We start from the raw sequence: 21428 nt of genomic DNA, 5'->3' as shown, positions 1-21428 counted from the left end.
ATTTATGGGTTCTTGATTCAACCAGTAACTTTAAATAAATAAGATACCTCAAAGGAGGCAGAAGCTAAATCAACGTTAAGTGCTGTGTTTCAATTAGTTTCCTTTGCTCAAGTAAATGATTTGTCTTGATTTAGTTAATGCCTTTTAATGACCCCTCCCTTTCAAAAGTGGAAGGAAAATACATTTGTTCGAAATACTTTTGAAACTTATCTTGTCTTTTAATCCCCTCGATTTAGAGTCCAAGGGCTAAAGGACTTATAACAATTATCCCCTTTAGATACAGGTTTTAAATTGCACTTGCCTCTAATGTTTTCATTAGCATGGGGAATTATTTTAGTGTCTTTCTCAGGTTTTTTAAACTGTCATTTGAGAAGATAACACTTTCTTTTACCCAAAGTAAGGCATTGATTTTATAGAATGCCTGCTTATTTAAATGACTTCCTGAAAAATTTAAACTGGTTAACACACTAAGAAAAGACTGGGTTAAGGACCTAAGTTAAATAAAATTGGGGTTGGCAACTAAAAGCTGGATTTGTTTCTTTTTCTTTGAAAAATCTTTTAGAAACCAGACTGCTGAGGAAAAAAATGGCTTCTGGCCTTCCTTCTCCTGCAGTTCTGTGGATGCCTCCTAGCCTTTGTTTTGAGAGCTAACTAGGAATAGTGATCCCATGCGTATTGCGTAAACAACAAGAATACTAAACCAATAAACTAGCTTATCATGCAAATATTAAGGCATCTAGAAAGTCAGTTAAAATATATTGTCAGAGACAGAACATCTATTTCCCAGTGGATTTCATAGAACAAAGGCTACTCAGGAGGAGCATCTTTCCACGCATCAGTGAAATATCATCGATCCTCTCCCCCAATCATGCTTTTCGTTGTTGCTGTTGTTTTGCCATTACAGTTTCAATCTTAAGGGAATTAATGATTGTAAGTGCTGCAATTGCTGGTTTATGTTTCTTCTTTCTTCAGTTTCTTCTTTGCTTTTTTTGTCCCATCTTCCTTTCTTTTTATAGTATTTGTTCAGTTTCAATCTCCCTCAGTTGCTTGTTTCTGCTTGAAGAAAAGGCTCTCCAATTATGTTCAAACCATAATTTTGGACATTTGTGGGCAGAATTGATGTCCTGTTTGATACTTGGAAGGGGACCAAGCTAGCCCAGGTACCAGGACTGTTAAAGGAAAAGAAAAAAAGAAAGCAGAAAAACATTTAAAATGTTGAAGTAGCAACACCTTTTAATGAACATCTGAAAGGCACCTGAATTTGAACAATAATTCTAACAGCACATTTTAACTTTAAAGTGCAAATAGAATATTACAGTGACTGATTGCTCTATCAATTTAATCCTAAAACTACCTGTGGCAAATGAGTAAGTGCTTAGTATAGGCTGCTGCCATTTAACACAGCCCTTGATGCTTGCAGAGTAGAATATTGTTCCTATCAACACAAGCTTCTCTTAATAACAGCATTCACGTTTAATATGCACTTATAGAGAAACAATGCTTTTTATTACTATTTTTCCTTTATGTGGGGAGACTGTTAAATGAAAATGAATTATAGTTAGCAATAGGATTCTTGTTGCAACATAATGTGACAATTTTAACATTTGCCTAAGTATTTCAAACAGTCTATCATATTGTAATTGTGTTAAAAAGGACCACACAAAGTATTTATCAGTGTTATTTATGAATCTTTGGAGAATGGTACAAGTCTCATAAGTTATTATTATGCAAATCCAGAAGATTTTTACAAGCCTCTGACTGGCTGTCTCTTGATTAGGTTAAAAAAATACACCACACTGGCTTTTGTATTATAACTAGATTTACACACTTACAGAGGAAATAAAAATTGCTTTAACATGAGGTAGATTTGTGGCAAATATAATGTAAAGCGGACTTAAAATATTTCTGGTCTAGAAGTCTTATAGAAACTAGACAACACCATTCAGTCCTATTTTCAGAATTAATGCCCAGTTAAGACTATACAGACCAACTTAACATGCTCTGATATTTTTTTCAGGTCAAATAAATCTTTTGATTTCTTTTTTACTACTATTATAAAAACATTTTTTTTTTTTGTGAAAACATGTAAATAAGATGTTATATTAAGTAACTGAATGAATATTATCTGTAAAGTAAATAAGGAGAATTATTGACATATATTGTTTAACTGGCAGATTCTTTCCATCCTTGATAAATGATGCTAGCCAGTCATATTTGAGCCAATTCCTGAGACTTATTTTCTATGTCAGATTTCAATACAATATACCTTAAGAACAGATGCAACATACATACTGTAGATACCTAGGACAAAATGAGGCCTTTTATAAAACTGAAAGGTTTTATCATCAAGATATATTGTAGCTGCTATTATTTTGTATTTTTAATTCAAAAAGATCTTGAAAGTTGTCCATCATCTTTATCTTTTTAATTTAGTGACATATAGTTTACATACAGTATTTGTCCATTATGTTAATGCATAATAATGTTATGACCTCTGTGATCCTATTAAAAGCAACTGCACTCTCTTTGCTGATGATGTTAAATTATTTAACACTACCAACAATACTGTACTTCAAAAAGACCTTAACCATGTCTCAGAATGGTCAGACCACTGGCAACTTCAAATCTCAACCAATAAATGCTCTGTCTTACACATTGGCAAAAAGAATTAAAAAAAATACAAGTGGGAGGACATTATCTTTTAGATGACCCTAATTCTGTCAAGGACCCTAGAGTATTCATAGCTAATGATCTAAATGCCAGAGCCCACTGTAACAATGTTGCCAAAAAGGCACTAAGAGTTATTAATCTAATCTTGCATTGCTTCTTTTCTGAAAATATTACACTACTATCCAGACCATACAAAACATTTGCTAGACCAATTCTCAAATACAGTGCTCACCTGTCTGGAACCTACACTGCATATCAGATATCAATACGATCTACAATCGAGAGAGCCCAGAAATATTTCACAAGAAGAGTCCTCCACTCCTCTGCTCGCAACAGAATACCTTATTCCATGAGACTTGAAATCTGGGGCTTAGATAGACTAAAACAGTGATGGCGAACCTATGGCATGCATGCTACAAGTGGCATGCAGAGCCATATCTGCTGGCACACAAACTGTGGGCCTAGCTCAGTTCCAGCATGCATGTGCGCCCTGACCAGCCGATTTTTGGCTTGTCAGAAGCTCTGGGAAGGCGTTTTTGGCTTCCAGAGGACCTCCATGGGGTGAGGGTGGGGAAAAAATGGGCCTATCAGGTTCACCAGAAGTTGGGAAATGGGCTGCTTACGGCCTCCAAAGAGTTTCCGGGGGACGAGGGAGCCCATTTTCACCCTCTCCAGACCTTGGATTATGGGTGTGCGCACTTGCACATGCGCAAAAGTGCACGCACACTTGCGCTTTTGGCATCCAAAGAAAAAAAGGTTCGCCATCACTGGCCTAGAACTTTGCTTTTGAGCTGACATTTATTTATTTATTTGTTTGTTTGTTTGTTCATTCAACTTCTATGCCGCTCAATCCCGAAGGACTTAGAGCAACTTACAACAATATAAAAATACAAATACAATAAAAAAGAAGTCAAATAAGGAAAATCTAAAACTGTAAACTTCAATACATAACTCAATCAATCCAGGTAACACATATACATACATATATTATAATTGGCCATGACAGATGTCTGTTTCATGGCCCCCAGGCCTGCTGGCACAGCCAGGTATTCATGGCCTTTTGGAAGGCCAGTAGAATGGGAGTAGTATGGACATCGGGGGGGGGGGGGAGTTGGTTCCATAGAGCCAGGGCAGCCACAGAGAAGAGGGTCCCGGCCAACCTGCATTGCTTAGTTGACGGAACGCAGAGGAGGGCAACTCTGTGTGATCTTATTAGTCTCTGGAAAGTATGTGGCAGGAGACGGTCCTGTAGATAGTCTGGCCCTAAGCCAATGTAATTCATAAAATCATCTACCACAATGTCCTATCTGTCAATGATTTGTTCAACTTCAACCCCAACAACACACGAGCACACAATCAACTCAAACTTAATGTAAACTGCTGCAAACTCGACTGCAGAAACTACGGTTTCAGCAACAGAGTGATCAATGTCTGGAATGCACTACCTGACTCTGTGGTTTCCTTCCCAAACCCAAATGCGTTAAGTTTAGATTGTCTACAGTTGACCTCACCCCGTTTCTAAGAGGTCAGTAAGGATAGTAAAGAAGATGCATTAAAGCTAGTACACTATGTGGACTTACTGAATTGGGGAGAGACAAAAATGGCCTATAAGAAAGATCAAATATAGACTAAAAAAGAGACATGGTAACACAAAGTATTACATTACATTATTATAGAAGCTGGGGTGGCGCAGCAGGTAGAGTGCTGTACTGCAGGCCACTGAAGCTGACTGTAGATCTGAAGGTCAGTGGTTCAAATCTCATCTCCGGCTCAAGATTGACTCAGCCTTCCATCCTTCTGAGGTGGGTAAAATGAGGACCCAGATTGTGGGGGCAATAGCCTAGCTCTGCTAAAAAGTGCTATTGCTAACATGTTGTAAGCCGCCCTGTGTCTAAGGAGAAGGGCGGCATAAAAATTGAATAGATAGATAGATAGATAGATAGATAGATAGATAGATAGATAGATAGATAACCCATACATAAAAATAAAAAAGGCTAAGTAGGTAATAAGACTTGGCAATAGCTAAGAACAGAAAAAAGACCAGAGGGACTAATTCTTGTTGCACAAAACCAAGCCTTAAGAGTGTATATAAAGACAGATTTGAGAAGACAGCAACAACTGGCAAATGTGTTTATGCAAAGAAGCCAAAGAAACAGTGGACCACCTAAATAACCACTGTAAAGAAATCACACATACTGATGAAAAATAAAGGCAAAACAAAGTGGTAACAACATGTGTTGGAAAATCTGCAAGAAACACCACTTTCCTCTAAGTGTCTGGGATTTTAGAATTCAAGCAGGCAAGCATTTGCAACACAATATGCCAGACTTAACAATTGGTGATAAGAAAAAAAAATCTGGAAAGTGGACATTGCAATACCTAGAGACAGCAGAATAGGAAAGAAAAAACTGGGGGGAGGGGAATCCCAAAATAGAAAAAGCTGGAATCGGAAGGATAACAACTATGACAAAATAAATAAAAGATACTACTAATAGTGCCCTGGGTGCAATCCCAAAACTTCTGGAGCACTACTGGAATGTCATCAACATTGACACAAATCACTATTAGTCAATTGCAAAAGGCAGCAGCTTCATTTGGAACAGCTTACATTTGGCAACAATATCTTTACCATTAGAAAACAATATCTGCCTGTCTTAGATCATTGGGAAAAGTCATTCATACAAAGGAATGCACTTTACCAACTTAATTGGGCTTAATTTTCTCCATCTTTTTGTCCAACTTTAGTCACCATTCTACTAAAATATACTAATTCATTGGGTTGCTCTAGTTTTTGCCCTTTACATATAACTTTCATTCATTCACTCCGTTTTCATTATTAAAAGCAACTACCGTACTTTGAATCATTTGCTTTCAAATCTATACTTTTCTTCATACAATCTAACATTTGTTACAAATAATTTTCATTCCTCAATAAAAGAGACAACCAATTCTCAAAACACTTCTACGGCCAGAATCAGTTAATTCTTTTACATATTTATCCACACTTTTATTAAACAATCAAGAAAATACATACTTTTCTTCTGCAACCCAACAAAACAGACACAGACTTCAGAGGATAATTAGAACTGCAGGGGAAAAAACCATTTCTACCAACTTGCCTTCCATTGAGGACCTGTATACTGCATGAGTCAAAAAGTGGGCTGTGAAAATATTTAGTCCCCTCACATCCTGGACACAAACTGTTTCGAATCCTACTCACAAAACAATGCTATAGAGGACCGCATACCAGAACAACTAGACACAAGAACAGTTTTTCCTGAACACCATCACTGTGCTAAACAAATAGTTCCCTCAACACTGTCAAACTATAAGTCCGCACCCTTTCATCATTCCCATCACCCATCTCATCCAACTAATGACTGTATGACCGTAACTTTGTTGCTTGTATCCTTACAATTTATATTGACTGGTTCCTAATTCGATTTGATTGCTTATTATTGGTACACGGACTATCATTAAGCATTACACCTTACTTACTTACTTACTTACTTACTTACTTACTTACTTACTTACTTACTTACTTACTTACTTACTTACTTACTTGGACTTATATGCCGCCACTCTCCTAAGACTCGGGGCAGCATATAAGTGATTATGATTCTTGACAAATGCATCTTTTATTTTATGTATACTGAGAGCATATACACTAAGACAAATTCCTTATGTGTCCAATGATACTTGGCCAATAAAAATTCTATTCTATTCTATTCCCTGCATAATACTGAACCATTTGCCAAGTATTTCATCTCTTTTCATATATTATTCTATCATATGCTATTATTTCCTTCACATTCAGCACTGAATTTTAAACCACATTCCTGCAAAATTCAAGCCTATTTGCATTGTTATGCACTTTCACTGCGTCAGTTTATGTACCATAAACTTTCTCACAGATATAAATTTTCAATGTAGCGATAAAGAAAAACCTCTGGTCTGCCACCTTCAGTTCAGCACAAGCTTCACCATACATCTCAGCATCTTCCCATTAACATTTAAGGAAATAACACCCTGTACTTCTTGCATTTTCCACTTGCTTTGTACTCTGTGAAGGAAATCAACTGCATTCTCCAATCTTCAAGCAAAGATGCAGTCTTTATACACATATTAAATAAATCAAAGTGACTCCATTAGCAAACCACATCTGTATTTTAAGTTTTTTAAAAATTTGAGTATTTATGTTTTACTTTTCAACGTTTTAATTCAATATTAATATTTATTTATTTATTTATTTATTTATTGGATTTGTATGCCGCCCCTCTCCGCAGACTCGGGGCGGCTAACAACAGCAGTAAAACAGTATAACAAAATCCAATACTAAAAAACAGTTAAAAACCCATTATATAAAAACGAATCATACATACAAACATACCATGCATAAAATTGTAAAGGCCTAGGGGGAAAGTGTACCTTAGTTCCCCCATGCCTGGCGGCAGGGGTGGGTTTTTAGCAGCTTACGAAAGGCAAGGAGGGTGGGGGCAATTCTAATCTCTGGGGGGAGTTGGTTCCAGAGGGTCGGGGACGCCACAGAGAAGGCTCTTCCTCTGGGTCCCACCAAGCGACATTGTTTGGTTGACAGGACCCGGAGAAGACCCACTCTGTGGGACCTAACTGGTCGCTGGGATTCGTGCAGCAGAATATTCATTTCAATTATTTTTCAAAATCTTATCCTTTTATTTTTCAACATTTTTTCACTACTAGCATCCATTTCAATTCTTTTTGAAATATTTTTATCCTTCCCATAGAAACCTCTAGAACATTCCTTCCAACATTCTTTCACTTCAGTTCATCACAAATCATTTCATTACATTTATTTTAAAATTCATTCACTCTGCCAAATGCTTCATTTTAGTTTTTTTCATCCCTTTGAATAATTTAGCATTTTTTTCTCTATACAAAATATACAGTGCCTTTCTCTTACGTTTAGTTTTTGCATTAATATTCTATGCTTTTTTTGGTTCCACCATGGGCTTTTAAAATTTCGTATTTTACCAAATATTTTCCCCATACTTACTAGATTAAATCAATATACTTTTGTGACAATTTGTGATATTAGTCTTTTTGTTCTGTTTTAAATAGTTTTATGTCTACTTTTTATTCATTCCATTTTGTTGAGGAATTATGTCTTACAATATACAGTATTTTGCTTAGAATTTGTCTTCCCAAGTGTGAATTCTCCATCATCCATCTACACTTTTTCTTCAAACCTAACAATCAAATTATTGTATATTTACATCATTTTACCATCAATAAGCATCAATAGATTTATGCTTAAATTGTGTATCTGAAACAAAAATAATTTCAACTAAACTCATACTCATAAATCATCATTCTCATTCAATTGGGGATTTCCAAAGGGCCCAATCCCACTCATTCATTTATGTCACCCAATGATTTTTTTTCTCCTAGATCACACTCATTTAGAATGTTGAGCTTTTAACCCCAAACTCATTTCTCATTCTATTATTATCACCATTCACTGAGGCCTAATGTGGATGTATTGTAAATCTATCCATACTTTGTCACACCCAAAACAACTCAGATGTCACGAATCTGTACCTTCTGACTTTATTATTATTACTACTATTATTATTACTATTATTATTATTATTATTATTATTTATTAGATTTGTATGCCGCCCCTCTCCGAAGACTCGGGGCGGCTCACAATAGTAATACAAAAACAATATAACAGTGAGACAAATCTAATATTAAAATAAAACATATCTAAAACCCCAACAATTTAAAAACCATACAACACATACATACCAAACATAAAATATAAAAGCCTGGGGGAGGATGTCTCAGTTCCCCCATGCCTGGCGATAAAGTTGGGTCTTGAGTAATTTGCAAAAGACAAGGAGGGTGGGGACCATTCTAAACTCTGGAGGGAGTTGATTCCAGAGGGCCGGGGCCGCCACAGAGAAGGCTCTTTCCCTGGGCCCCGCCAAACAACATTGTTTGGTCGATGGGACCCGGAGAAGGCCAATTCTGTGGGACCTTATCGGCCTCTGGGATTCGTGCGGTAGAAGGTGGTTCCGGATATATTCTGGTCCAATGCCATGTAGGGCTTTAAAGGTCATTACCAACACTTATGCTGTATTTTAGCCCCTTCGATCATATTTAAATCTGAGTCTCTACTTCCATTCATTTATTCATCAACTCTAGCCCACAAAAGTATTTAAATGTATTCCACTAATCACCTTTCTCTATAACCCATCTATCATTTCACTACCATACTTTTTACCATGTTCTTTTTTTGCAATCCAAGTTGCCTGGTTAACCTAAGTTTTTTAAAGTAAGGCAGAGAGATTAAACTACCAAGTATTGGCTGTAACAATGTCCAAAGCAAAACCGTAAGTGTAAGAAATCCAAGTTCAATCTCTAACTAAAGCGTGGCTTTGCAAGATAAAATATTGTTCCCCACATTCCAGCAACCAAAACGACACTTTTTGGATGTATGCTGTTGTGTCGGTGATTAAAATCATCATGGCCTAATTTAAGTGGGTGCTGAGACATTTAAGTGGGTGCTGAGTAAACTATTCCAAAGATCAAGAATGGAATGTGATATTATTACAGATAGAAATGATAGTATGTCTTGAATATATAATAACTAAACCCAAGTGACAAACATCCTGTTCTTAGGATCAATTGTTCATATGCATAATTAATACACTCAGTGTCAAATTTCATGATTATTTCAGGGCTTATCTGTTCCTCCTGCTGCCACATCTGTTGGTTCCTCATCCTGTATACAGGATATACCAGCAGAACCTATTTTTAACTTTTAATAGAACAAATCAGAAAGTGAGTCAGCATCTCTAGCTCTCGCCCCTCCTTTCACTACTGAAACTCTTACCCCTAAATTCCTACTTATGCATTTCAATGGCAAACCTCCACAGAATAGGTTTTTTTTAAAACAAAAAAACAATAAAATATGTATACTAAGTGGAACAGGCTCCATCCACTTTTTCCTTACCCTGTCCTGAAACTGCTTTAAAAAGGCCCCATATGCTGCATTTCTTTTAGTGAAACACAATATTGTCACCATGTCCTCCGTTGGCCTTGGTGACCGAAAAAATAGGAAGGGGGGGGGAGATGGCCCGGGTGTATCCCTGACACATTGTTTTAAAATACAGTACAGGAGAGATCAGCCAAAATACTTATTTTTGTATCATATCAATCGCTTTTTCCTAACAAAAATTTAATTTGCTTCATTTCAATCCTTTCAGATTTTTTTTCTTAAAAGATCAAACCATACAGGCATTATTTTTCTCCTAAACGCCTTCACAAGAAGACGATACAACTTTGCAGGCCCTGATGTAGCCACTCATTACCATATATTTATTATATTTTGTAAATGTTCAGAAAAACATCTCCTGAAAAACTGTGCCCTTATTTATAGCTTAAGACATTATGTAGACTAAAACTGAGTATATACATTTGTGATCCACAAGGGGTTAACAGTCCACTTCGCAGCAGAGAGCACTTTCAAAACATGCTCCTCCTTTCCTAAAAGCACCACCAAGATCATCTGACAGGAAACATAAGATTAAGTTTATCCTACCTAAGAGAACAAAAGGGTGCTCAGAACAAACAACTAGTTTACTCTATTGGCATCTCTTGTTTCACAAAATACAGTTGAAGAAAATGTTTTCTTTCTTTTCCTTTGTGGACTGCACTCCATGTTGGTCATATTGTAGTTTTGCTGCTTTTTCCATAAATGTTAATTTAAAGTGCCAAACATAATCATGTGGAAAATAGACATTATTGATTCCTACGGTCTATTGTTTTCCCATTCTCAGTCCCTGAAGTTCAAGTTCAATCTGGAATTACATCATGTCTGGTTTCTCCTGGTTACCAGACGGCTTGAGACGTGACCACAGCTACAGAAAAAACAAACAGCCTTCTTCACGCTTCGGCTTCCCTATCGATTCAAACGAACTTTTTTTTTTCCTTCTCTCAAGTATGCTTCAAGTATAGAGCATGGTTAATTTAGAGATTAAGTTCCAAATTAGATTATCTAATGGCATCTTAATGGATTGCTGACCCATTTCCTGTGGGATGGCAGCAGGCAAGTCTGGCTGGAATACAATTAATTTCTTAGGAAGTGTTCAGATGATGTTTGCTTAAATGGAAAGGAAACATAATTCTCTGCACATCTTTCTTTATTAGAGAGCTGGGTGAAACTATAACTGAGATAGTGACAAACTGATACAAGCCAGAAATCCTTCTGAGCTACCTCCTGTATGCCAATGATTTTATCAGTCTGTATTTTCATTCCACGGTTCTTATTTATAAAAACTGAGTCTGCAGTTTTAGTCCACACAAATTTATGATATATTAGGTGATTTATTTGAAAGAAACAAAAGGAAGGGGAGGCGGTTACTGCTACTCATTTTGTTCGTTTAAACTATACATTTAAGTTAGAGGTTTTAATCTGCAAGGCTGTTTTGACATTAAAATAAAGTTCCCAGTCTTCTTTTTCCCATACAGTAAATTAATTTTACTTGCTTAACAGCAACAAAACAGTTCTTCTGATTGGAAGGGGAACAAGGAAAGCTGCTCCAAAAAGTTATATATTTTGACACTTCCCAGCTTTGGACAGAGCAGAAAAAAATTTCAGTGTTCTGAGCCCAAAGAAGCAGCTAACTGTTGTTTCGTACTTCTCTGAGAAGATGGCAAAGGGAAGGCAGGAAATGTTAATTTAGGATCTGGGTACAGCAAAATTAAATTTAAGGTGGCATTCAAGGTAAACCCTTTATAAAAGAGAATTAAATATATCTGCTTCTAAAATGTAGATTAATAATACCTGATAATTATTGCCCTAATGTTATGTTTTTGAAAAGTCTGACTGAAAACTCTGTTCACAACCGCTAGTAGTTCAACCGCTAATAGTCTTATTCAGCAGTAATAGTTTGATCTCTCAGGATCAGCTACATCTACCATATGAAATAAGGGCTAATACTGCATGTTGTGCATTGCATAAGCGTTTCTAAATACCATACTGGATCCGTGTCCCTCCTGGTTGGTTTCGGCCAGCAGGGAGGTGACACGGAGCTGGGCCCAGGAGATTACCAACGCTTCCTTGGGGAGGGGAGTTTTTCCATCACTCTATAAAGAAGCGCTTGTGCGCCCCCTCCTCAAGAAGCCCTCCCTGGACCCAGCTGTGCTTAATAACTATCGTCCAGTCTCCAACCTTCCCTTTATGGGGAAGGTTGTTGAGAAGGTGGTGGCACTCCAGCTCCAGCGGTCCTTGGAAGAAGCCGATTATCTAGGTCCCCAGCAGTCGGGTTTCAGGCCCGGTTACAGCACGGAAACCGCTTTGGTCGCGTTGATGGATGATCTCTGGCGGGCCCGGGACAGGGGTTTATCCTCTGTCCTGGTGCTCCTTGACCTCTCAGCGGCTTTCGATACCATCGACCATGGTATCCTTCTGCACCGGCTGGAGGGGTTGGGAGTGGGAGGCACTGTTCTCCAGTGGTTCTCCTCCTACCTCTCTGGCCGGTTGCAGTCGGTGTTAGTGGGGGGTCAGAGGTCGGCTCCGAGGTCTCTCCCTTGTGGGGTGCCTCAGGGGTCGGTCCTCTCCCCCCTGCTATTTAATATCTACATGAAACTGCTGGGTGAGATCATCCAAGGACATGGGGTGAGGTATCATCAATATGCTGATGATACCCAGCTTTACATCTCCACCCCATGCCCAGTCAACGAAGCGGTGGAAGTGATGTGCCGGTGCCTGGAGGCTGTTGGGGCCTGGATGGGTGTCAACAGACTCAAGCTCAACCCGGATAAGACGGAGTGGCTGTGGGTTTTGCCTCCCAAGGACAATCCCATCTGTCCATCTATTACCCTGGGGGGGGGAATTATTGACCCCCTCAGAGAGGGTCCGCAACTTGGGCGTCCTCCTCGATCCACAGCTCACATTAGAACAACATCTCTCAGCTGTGGCGAGGGGGGCGTTTGCCCAGGTTCGCCTGGTGCACCAGTTGCGGCCCTATCTGGACCGGGACTCATTGCTCACAGTCACTCATGCCCTCATCACCTCGAGGTTCGACTACTGTAATGCTCTCTACATGGGGCTACCTTTGAAAAGTGTTCGGAAACTTCAGATCGTGCAAAATGCAGCTGCGAGAGCAGTCATGGGCTTACCTAGGTATGCCCATGTTTCGTCATCACTCCGCAGTCTGCATTGGCTGCCGATCAGTTTCCGGTCACAATTCAAAGTGTTGGTTATGACCTTTAAAGCCCTTCATGGCATTGGACCAGAATATCTCCGAGACCGCCTCCTGCCGCACGAATCCCAGCGACCGATTAGGTCCCACAGAGTGGGCCTTCTCCGGGTCCCGTCAACTAAACAATGTCGGTTGGCGGGCCCCAGGGGAAGAGCCTTCTCTGTGGCGGCACCGGCCCTCTGGAACCAACTCCCCCCCGGAGATTAGGACTGCCCCTACTCTTCCTGCCTTCCGTAAACTCCTTAAAACCCACCTCTGCCGTCAGGCATGGGGGAACTGAAACATCTCCCCCTGGGCATGTTTAATTTATGCATGGTATGTCTGTGTGTGCGTCTGTTAGCATATGGGGTTTTTAAAATATTTAAATATTTTTAAATTTGTCTGTTTACTTATGATTTGTTTCTACATGTTGTGAGCCGCCCCGAGTCTTCGGAGAGGGGCGGCATACAAATCTAAGTAATAAATAAATAAATAAATAAATATTATTCAGTCTATATATACCTAAATTTAGAAGAGTGAAAACAATAAAAAGGGTTTTGGTCTCTGCGCACCCCATTTTCAGCCCTTTTTTCTCTCTGTTTGCAAGGCTTTGTGGCCGGTTTTGGGGGGGGGGCATTTTCAAGGCTATTTTCAGCCCATAATTTCCAAAAAAGTGGGCAAGAACCCCCCCCAAAAAATTGGCAAAAAAGCCTCAAAACTGGCGGGAAAAGCCTCAAAAATAGGTGGAAAAAAGCCAAAAACCGGGCCAAAACCCCGTTCAAAAGCAGGCTGGAAAAAAAAGCCTCAGGAAGGGATAAAAAAGCCCCCCCCCCCCCAAAAAAGGGCTTGCGTAGGCAAAAAAATGGCCAGTGAGTGAGTAGGGCTTCTGCAATATTCGGTCTATAAGATGCACAGACATTTTCATCCCCTTTTGGGGAGACAAAAAAGTATGTCTTATAGTCCGAAAAATATGATATATAGAGTTTAATGAAATTGCAGCTTCCTGAATAGAAGCCATGATGACATCACTTCTATCATAACATCACAGAAATGAAACAAATTATAGTATGTCGTGACACAAATCACATATTGCATGTAGATTACATCATTTGAACAATGATTCCATAATGCGATATGATTACCCACGTACTTTCCCATCAAAACTCTTGAACAAAACCTCTCTCTGCACGCACACACATACATACCTCGATTTTCTTAATCTAGGTTCCATATAAGATATTCCAAAAATTTATATATTTGCAGGCTGGTTGAATTTATATTAGAACAAATATCCAGGAACTGTATTGGACTTTCTAGCTCAATGAATTCTTATTTAAACCATTCTAAAAGGAAATAAAACTTATTTCTAAGTGAATTTTGGCAATGTTTAGTAAGCTTAGAGTATTTAATTTATTTAATTTATTTATATTTCTATGCTGCCCCACCTCCCTAGGGACTCAGGGCGGTTCACAACAAAAATAAACATTAATCAGTATAAAAACATTTCAATTTAAAACAATTGCAGCCACCCATACATTCATGGGCCGATCTCCCCAGTCATTCCCCCAAAGTCCCAGGCATATTGGAAAAGCCAGGTCTTTGCAGCTTTTTCCTTATAAAGGCTAATTAGGAGCTGATTATAATATATATATATATAGAAGTTATTTAAACCAAAGGACAATTAATATTCAGTAGAAGTTTGTGGTAAAAATGTTAGAGCAAAAAAAGGGGGATCTCAGGAAATAGTATGGACACTATTCAAAAATCTATTTACACAATAGCATTATGTTGAGAATAAAGAGTAAATTAATATCAGTTAGTCTGGCTGAGCCCAAAATAATCTCTTTTCTCTAAGGTTACGTAGGCAAAATCACCCAGTAATATTTGAATCAAGGTCTGCTGTTCATTCACATTATTAAGACAAGAGACATGGGGTATCTGAATATCTCTTTTGAAGACGAGCTTGGGTTTACTCCTGTCTGAAACCATACAGCAGTTCTGAAAATACCATTAAGAATGGACAAATGCCCTTTCAAAATTGCACTCCCAAAACATAGCTACTACCTGTATCAAAAATGGAATGACATCTTCAAATCCAATGCCCAGCTTCCTTGTAGAATAAATGAACTACATTCTGAGTTGGAAAAATGATCACACTTCTGTTGACTCCAGCCTTTTCTACATCTAGCCTGGTAGTATGACAGATTTGAATCCAAAAGGTTCCTAGTCCTATTAATGGTTCATATACTAGTTATAATACATTTTAATATATTTGGTTTACATTATTTCTCATGAAGGTATCTACAAAATCAATTACAATAAATTGAAGAGCCAGAATTTACAGAACGTGGAATATTTAACCATGATTTCCCCCAAAAAATGATGTTTTGTGGGAATTAAAGATGAAGTATGACAGTGATGATGAAAATGTATATTATCTCAACTGAATGTAACAAACAAAATATATAAATTAGAAATATGTTACATTTTTGGACAGAAGGAACGGACATTTAAGGCAGTTCCAGGAGTAGCTAAAAAATAGGTTTCTTTAAAGAAGCTTTCAAAATTAAGCATAAGACATAAAAGTTTCAAGACAAAATACTGGTTGAAATGAACCTTGTATGATAAGCCAAACCATCCAGTCTATTCAGATTTATCTGTTCTTAAATAAAATAACTGGCAATAATAATAAAATAATAACATAATATAATAATAATAATAATAATAATAATAATAATAATAATATACAGGTAGTCTTCAAGTTACAACAATTTCTTTAGTGACTGAAGTTACAATGGCTTTGAAAAAAGTGACTTTTGACCGTTTTTCACACTTACGACCATTGCAGTATTCCCACATTCATGTGATCAAAATTTGGACCCTTGGCAACTGGTAAGTATTTATGACAGTTACAATGTCCCAATCATGTGATCCCTTTTTGCGATCTTCTGACTAGGAATGTCAATGGGGAAGCCAGTTTCACTTAACAACCATGTTACTAACTTAACAATTGCAGCAATTTACTTAACAACAAGAAATGTGGCAAGAAAGCTTATAAAATGGGACAGAATTTAGTTAACAAATCTGAACACTACCTGTATTCAGGTCAGAAAGCCTATTAAAACACGAGTGATAATTTCTAGGACTATAATAGAGGGAAAGGGAATTAGGAGGAAGGACTTCATACTTTTACTTTGCAGCTGTAAAATGAGAGGCACAATTGGTTTGAATTTGTGTGGGCATCTATTGTGGTTGTGTGTGGGTGCATTGAAGAGAGTGAACGTGCCTAAAGATTCCACTTGCCAATCAACTCTTTTCATCCCATTCTACTACATCTCCTGAAACTCTCTAAGGATCTACTCTTGTATTTGGGGAACTATCTGGAGTGATATTTCGAGGAAAAGAAATAGAAAATAATACTTTTTCATGACATTATCAAATTGAATCAGAAGCAATTCTGTGAAGATTCAGAATCACTTAATTATACATATTAACTATCATGTTAAACTTCTATTTCAAAGTAGCAGTTTCACTTTACTTACTCTGAAAAGTAATTTTTTGAAAGGGAAGACAAGCTAAGTGTAGGTAAGTATAAGACACATTTTTACCTCACAAAACATTTCCTAAATTCATAAATTCTACCCATGTGATTTCTCAAATAGTTCCTTTGGGAATTATCCCTTGTATTACCTAATATCAGATACACACTCTTGTCATGTATTTTATTCCTAAAAAACACCTTAATATAACATATTAAATTTTCAAACTTCAAAGTGCCTATCCATTTTTGCTATATTGCTTTCTTCACCTGGTTTTATACTTGACAGTGTATCAGTATTTGGCATCCTAAATGCTTAATTTTAATGTTCATTTGACCTAAACATGTAATTCAAAAGATGTGAGATAGTTTACTGTTAAAATGTTGACAAATTTAATCCTGGAGGCCATCTTATACAGATAATGAAGAACCCAAAATAATTTAGGTGCGTAAATAATTAAAAATTTACCTTTGCCAAGTAATTCCCAATGTATCCTCATTGGCACTGGGGTATAAATGCCTGCCGTTTTGATTCATGGTCCAGTCACATATCCTCAGCTGTCAATTGAAACCTAGCAGTCAGATATGGATCGAGCAGTACTACAGTTTTTAGTATTTAAATGAACACATGCAAACTAGCATTTTATATGGTATAAACCTTATGTCACCCCCAAGTAGTAGTGGGAGGTGGTAGGGAGAGGAGAAACAGTTTTTAAAAATAAAATTTAAATTATTATAGTGCAAAACAAAATTGTACACATTTACAAAATGCTACATGAATATGCTTTTCTATTAATGAAAGCATAAAAGAACAACTGGAATTTAGCAATTAATTATATTATAAACTTAGCTAGAAACAAAGCAAATATTAATGTTTAATTTTAAAAGAAAGAAAATAAAAAGCACTTAAAATTATTTAATCTCCAGGGGAAAAAAGAAAAAAGCAGTATCTTTGAAAGCATGCATTTGGTGATACACAGATGACATGCAATTTATAGGAAAGGATCCAAAATTACACAAAGATATTATATTACTGTTCAAGAAGGAAAGAGGCATTTGTAATAGAGGTTGATTAATTTATGGTTACTCAATACAGCGTCTCTTAACATGCACTGGTAAAATTACCTAGTTCTTAATTGAAGATAATAGCATTTAAAAGATTTTAAATACAAGAAGAAATGCATTACATTAAACTGAAATAAATGTTTCCCAGATAACCAATCATCAGAATACCTCTTTTAAAATAATCTACTCATGTAACTCTCTACTCAGCCATTGTCTACAAGATATTAGCATTTTTCTTAAAGATCTAGTGATTATATTTGTATTGTAATAAGCCTTATCTAAACTTTTAAGAAAACAGAGATTTTAATCTCAATGAAATAACAAACATATATCATGCATCAAGAAGCATCTTGAATTTAATACAATAATGTGACTATAATTAATTGTATGTAAATGCCATTTCTTTCCTTCTCCACAATCTGTAAGTAATTCTAAAAGATCAATGTTGTATTTTAAGCAGTGACTTTCATAGCAATTCAATTTATTGCACTCCTTTCCTGAAAAAACATATGTGCTGAGCAGAAGACTATATTCTTGTCCTGACCCAATGTGAAGACTCAGCAACATTTCTTGGCTTCATCTTGCTGAGTCTTCAGAAATGGAAACATAGATTTTTAAAAACTGTTTTCATAGCTATCATCTGAAGAACTTAGCAGGAGACAAAGATAATTCTTTATTAATTTATTTAAATGTTTCTATATCTTCTGCTGTTAAATGAAATCTCAAACTGGCTAGGAACTAAATAGACATGGAATCATGCAGACAAATATTTTTGCTGAAGTGTAATAATACAGTGATCCCCCGATCATTGCGAGGGTTCCGTTCCAGGACCCCCCGCAATGAGCGGGTTTTCGCGAAGTAGCGCTGCGGAAGTAAAAACACCATCTGCGCATGCGCAGATGGTGTTTTTACTTCCCAGCAGCGAGGAGCCGAAGATTGGGGTTTCCCCGTTGCCCACGCCCACGTTCGCCTTTGACTTCGGGACTCAGTTGGTAAACCGCGCGGCTGTTTTAAAATGTCGCCGCCGGCATGTCCCGAAGCCAAATGAACCCGGGTGGCCGGGCAAGCAGCGAGCGAAGGGTGGGTGGCCGGGCGAAGGGCGGGCGAGAGGCGAAGGGCGGGCGAGCCGGGCGAACGGCGGGCGAACGGCGGGTGGCTGGGCGAACGGCGGGCGAGCCGGGCAAACGGCGGGCGAGTGGCTGGGCGAAGGGCGGGCAAGCGGCGAACGGGGGAAGACCCAGGGAAGCCGCCCAGCAGCTGATTTGCCCGGCCCCATCTACGCATGCGTGCCCATAGAAAAAAAGGGCGCGCATGCGCAGATGGTGTTTTTACTTCCGGGTTCAAAAATCGCCATATAGCCGTTTCGCAATCATCGGGAGCGCAATACCTGGGGCATCACTGTAATGGCAGAAATTATGCAAAGAAAATGGGGTATTTTTAGAGTAAGTCCTATAACTTCTGCTGTATGTTTTCCATTTACGGTATATTAATCACCCTTTCTTTCTTTTTTGGAAATAAAAAACTTTATCTTTATGTAATAGATTTTAATTATCTTTATAATCATAGTGTTTAATTTTTATAAACACTGTATCATAGAATTTATTGCCTTGAATATCCTGCAGGCAAAAAGACAAGACAGAAATTGAACAAATAAGCAAGCAAGCAAACAAACACCGAATGACAGAAAGAGGGATGAGTGGAGTGTGCAAACTATAATTTGTTAATTATAATACAGCATGAGAGCTAAGTTACAAACAAGCTTACAATAGTTTTTTTCCTGCTGAGGGGTAGTACAGCTAGAACCAGAATACTGAGGAGCTTGTATCAGCTGAGCAGACTGAAACCATGTTTCCTTATATTTTGACTTTTAAAAAGTTGTTTGAACAAATACTTTGGCAAGGTTGTTCTTTAACCATTTTCGAAAGTGTTTAATAAAAACAGCAATATACAGTGGTACCTCTACTTAAAAATTTAATTCGTTCCATGAACAGGTTCTTAAGTAGAAAAGTTTGTAAGTAGAAGCAATTTTTCCCATAGGAATCAATGTAAAAGCAAATAATGTGTGCAAAACCATTATGAAAGAAATAAAAGCTTGGAATTTGGGTGGGAGGAGGAGGAGGAAGAAGAGGAGGAGGACAGTTGCTGCCCAGAGCGAAGGGACCGTTTCTTTTCTCTGGGCGCTGGCAGAGGTTTATTCCCAGAGAAAGGAAAATGCTTCATTCACTCTGGACTGCCAAAGCCTCCTTAAGTGCTACCGAAAGGCTCCTCTGACAACCCAGAAAAGCCCGAGATGGCCAGGGGGGAATGGCAGGAAACTGGCTGGGCATTTGTGCTGCTCTCAAATTTCCTGGGAAATTTTTCCGGGCTCAGGTTCTTAAGTAGAAAATGGTTCTTAAGTAGAGGAAAAAAATATTGAACACCCGGTTCTTATCTAGAAAAGTTCTTAAGTAGAGGTACTACTGTATTGCTAATATATTTTGGCATTTGCAGAAGACAATAAGACCTGATTTAACACTTATTGTACAAACAAAACATTTCAAAACACTGCATTATTGATGTTGTCACTTTAAAATGATTATGTGTTGTAAGATCAACTTTTAATCAGCATGTAAAAGATCAATAGAGATAGAACTATAGGCCATTTCAGCATCACACAGCTAATACCACAAATTTCTGTGAGTCATTATACTCACTACTTTACTTCTTTATATGATAACCCAGCACATATTTCTATGCCTTAGGATATCACCAGATTAACACAAAATCCATCTAAATTAACAGTTTATTTTTTCAAATGAATATGGCTTCTCAGATATGGCCTACTTTATACACTTGACTCTTTTGCTCTGTTAATATCTGTGATGTTATCAACTGAAGAGCAAAACAACAGATCCCAAAGGAATTCATGCACAAATCAAAAAATGTGTGCTTCCATTTTTTTCTTCTTTTATATTACATGTCTTCATATCTGTGGATATTCTCAGTCATCTAGGTCATGGTTGTCTGCAAGGTGCTTTTCCAAAAAACTGTCTTAGCTTTTTCCCTTGAAAATGTTTCGCTTCTGTTGTTGAAAGCAAAATGTTTTCACGCAAAAAACCCCAAACAAACAAACCCCAAGAAAGTCCAGTTGCCTTTTGGAAAAGCACTTTGGAGATTTACTGTACATGTCCTCATGTTACACACAGCATTTAAAATAATGCCTTGGAAGATCTTTTAAGAGGTTTTCTCCTTTTTGGTACACATACATTGCCTTTGTATGTGTACATGCATGTACACATGTGTAAAACAGCTCTTTATTCAAGAAGTCCTCCTCATTGAATAAAATGTTGGGGGATCCTTTTGAGATATCATTAAGGATTACTGTACTGAGGATGCTAAAAGATTTGTTGAACATCTCCTTAAATCAAAAGACAAACTTTGTGGCTAGAGATACATTTGGATATTTGGAAACGTGATACAAATAATAATAAAACGGCTTCTGTAACAGAATTGTCTTTTCACAAAGAACTGGCATGGACAATTATAAAATGTCAGTTTCCCGCAGGAGAACTAATCCCAGAAGATGCTCTCTCCAATCCTGAACAGCCTTTGTGGGAGAGAAATGCATTGTTCCAAATTAATACTGTATTAGCTCTAGATCAATTGTGCTTTCAAGTTTTCAGTTTATAATTTTATTACATTAGAAAATTAAGTATGGAATTATACCAAGTTAAATATGGAATCTGCAAATCTGAAATCGCTCAAACATGCAAATGAAAATATCTGTGAATGTTCCACAGAGATTCTAATACTATAGAACAGTGATGGCTAACTTTTTAAGCTGTCAGGTTCCAAAGGCGAGGGGAGCAAGGGGGGGGCACGCATATGCGTGCCAACACCCATAATTTAATGGGTCCCACGCATGTGCATGTGACTCCTCCACTTTT

The 21428-nt window shown here is 37.6% G+C and overlaps 1 protein-coding gene across 12 annotated transcripts in view; it reads right to left on the bottom strand.

The window, feature by feature from the left end:
• Positions 1 to 972: 972 nt before the first annotated feature.
• Positions 973 to 21428, bottom strand: part of NFIB (nuclear factor I B) — a 255588-nt gene continuing 235132 nt past the window's right edge. For 5 of the 12 annotated variants that reach the window (XM_070742552.1, XM_070742557.1, XM_070742550.1 and 2 more), the window contains 2 exons: positions 16907 to 16995; positions 973 to 1169 (listed from right to left, as the gene is read on the bottom strand). In XM_070742552.1, the coding sequence (XP_070598653.1) occupies positions 1040 to 1169; positions 16907 to 16995 (219 nt within the window). In that variant the 3' untranslated portion in view covers positions 973 to 1039. Of the gene's footprint in view, positions 1170 to 16906; positions 17010 to 21428 lie in introns of those variants that run through there. The other 7 variants (XM_070742563.1, XM_070742553.1, XM_070742555.1 and 4 more) reach the window with 4 other exon arrangements.

The sequence above is a fragment of the Erythrolamprus reginae genome, chromosome 2 (assembly GCF_031021105.1).
Source record: "Erythrolamprus reginae isolate rEryReg1 chromosome 2, rEryReg1.hap1, whole genome shotgun sequence".
NCBI lineage: Eukaryota > Metazoa > Chordata > Lepidosauria > Squamata > Dipsadidae > Erythrolamprus > Erythrolamprus reginae.
This window is presented reverse-complemented; position numbering and strand designations above follow the sequence as displayed.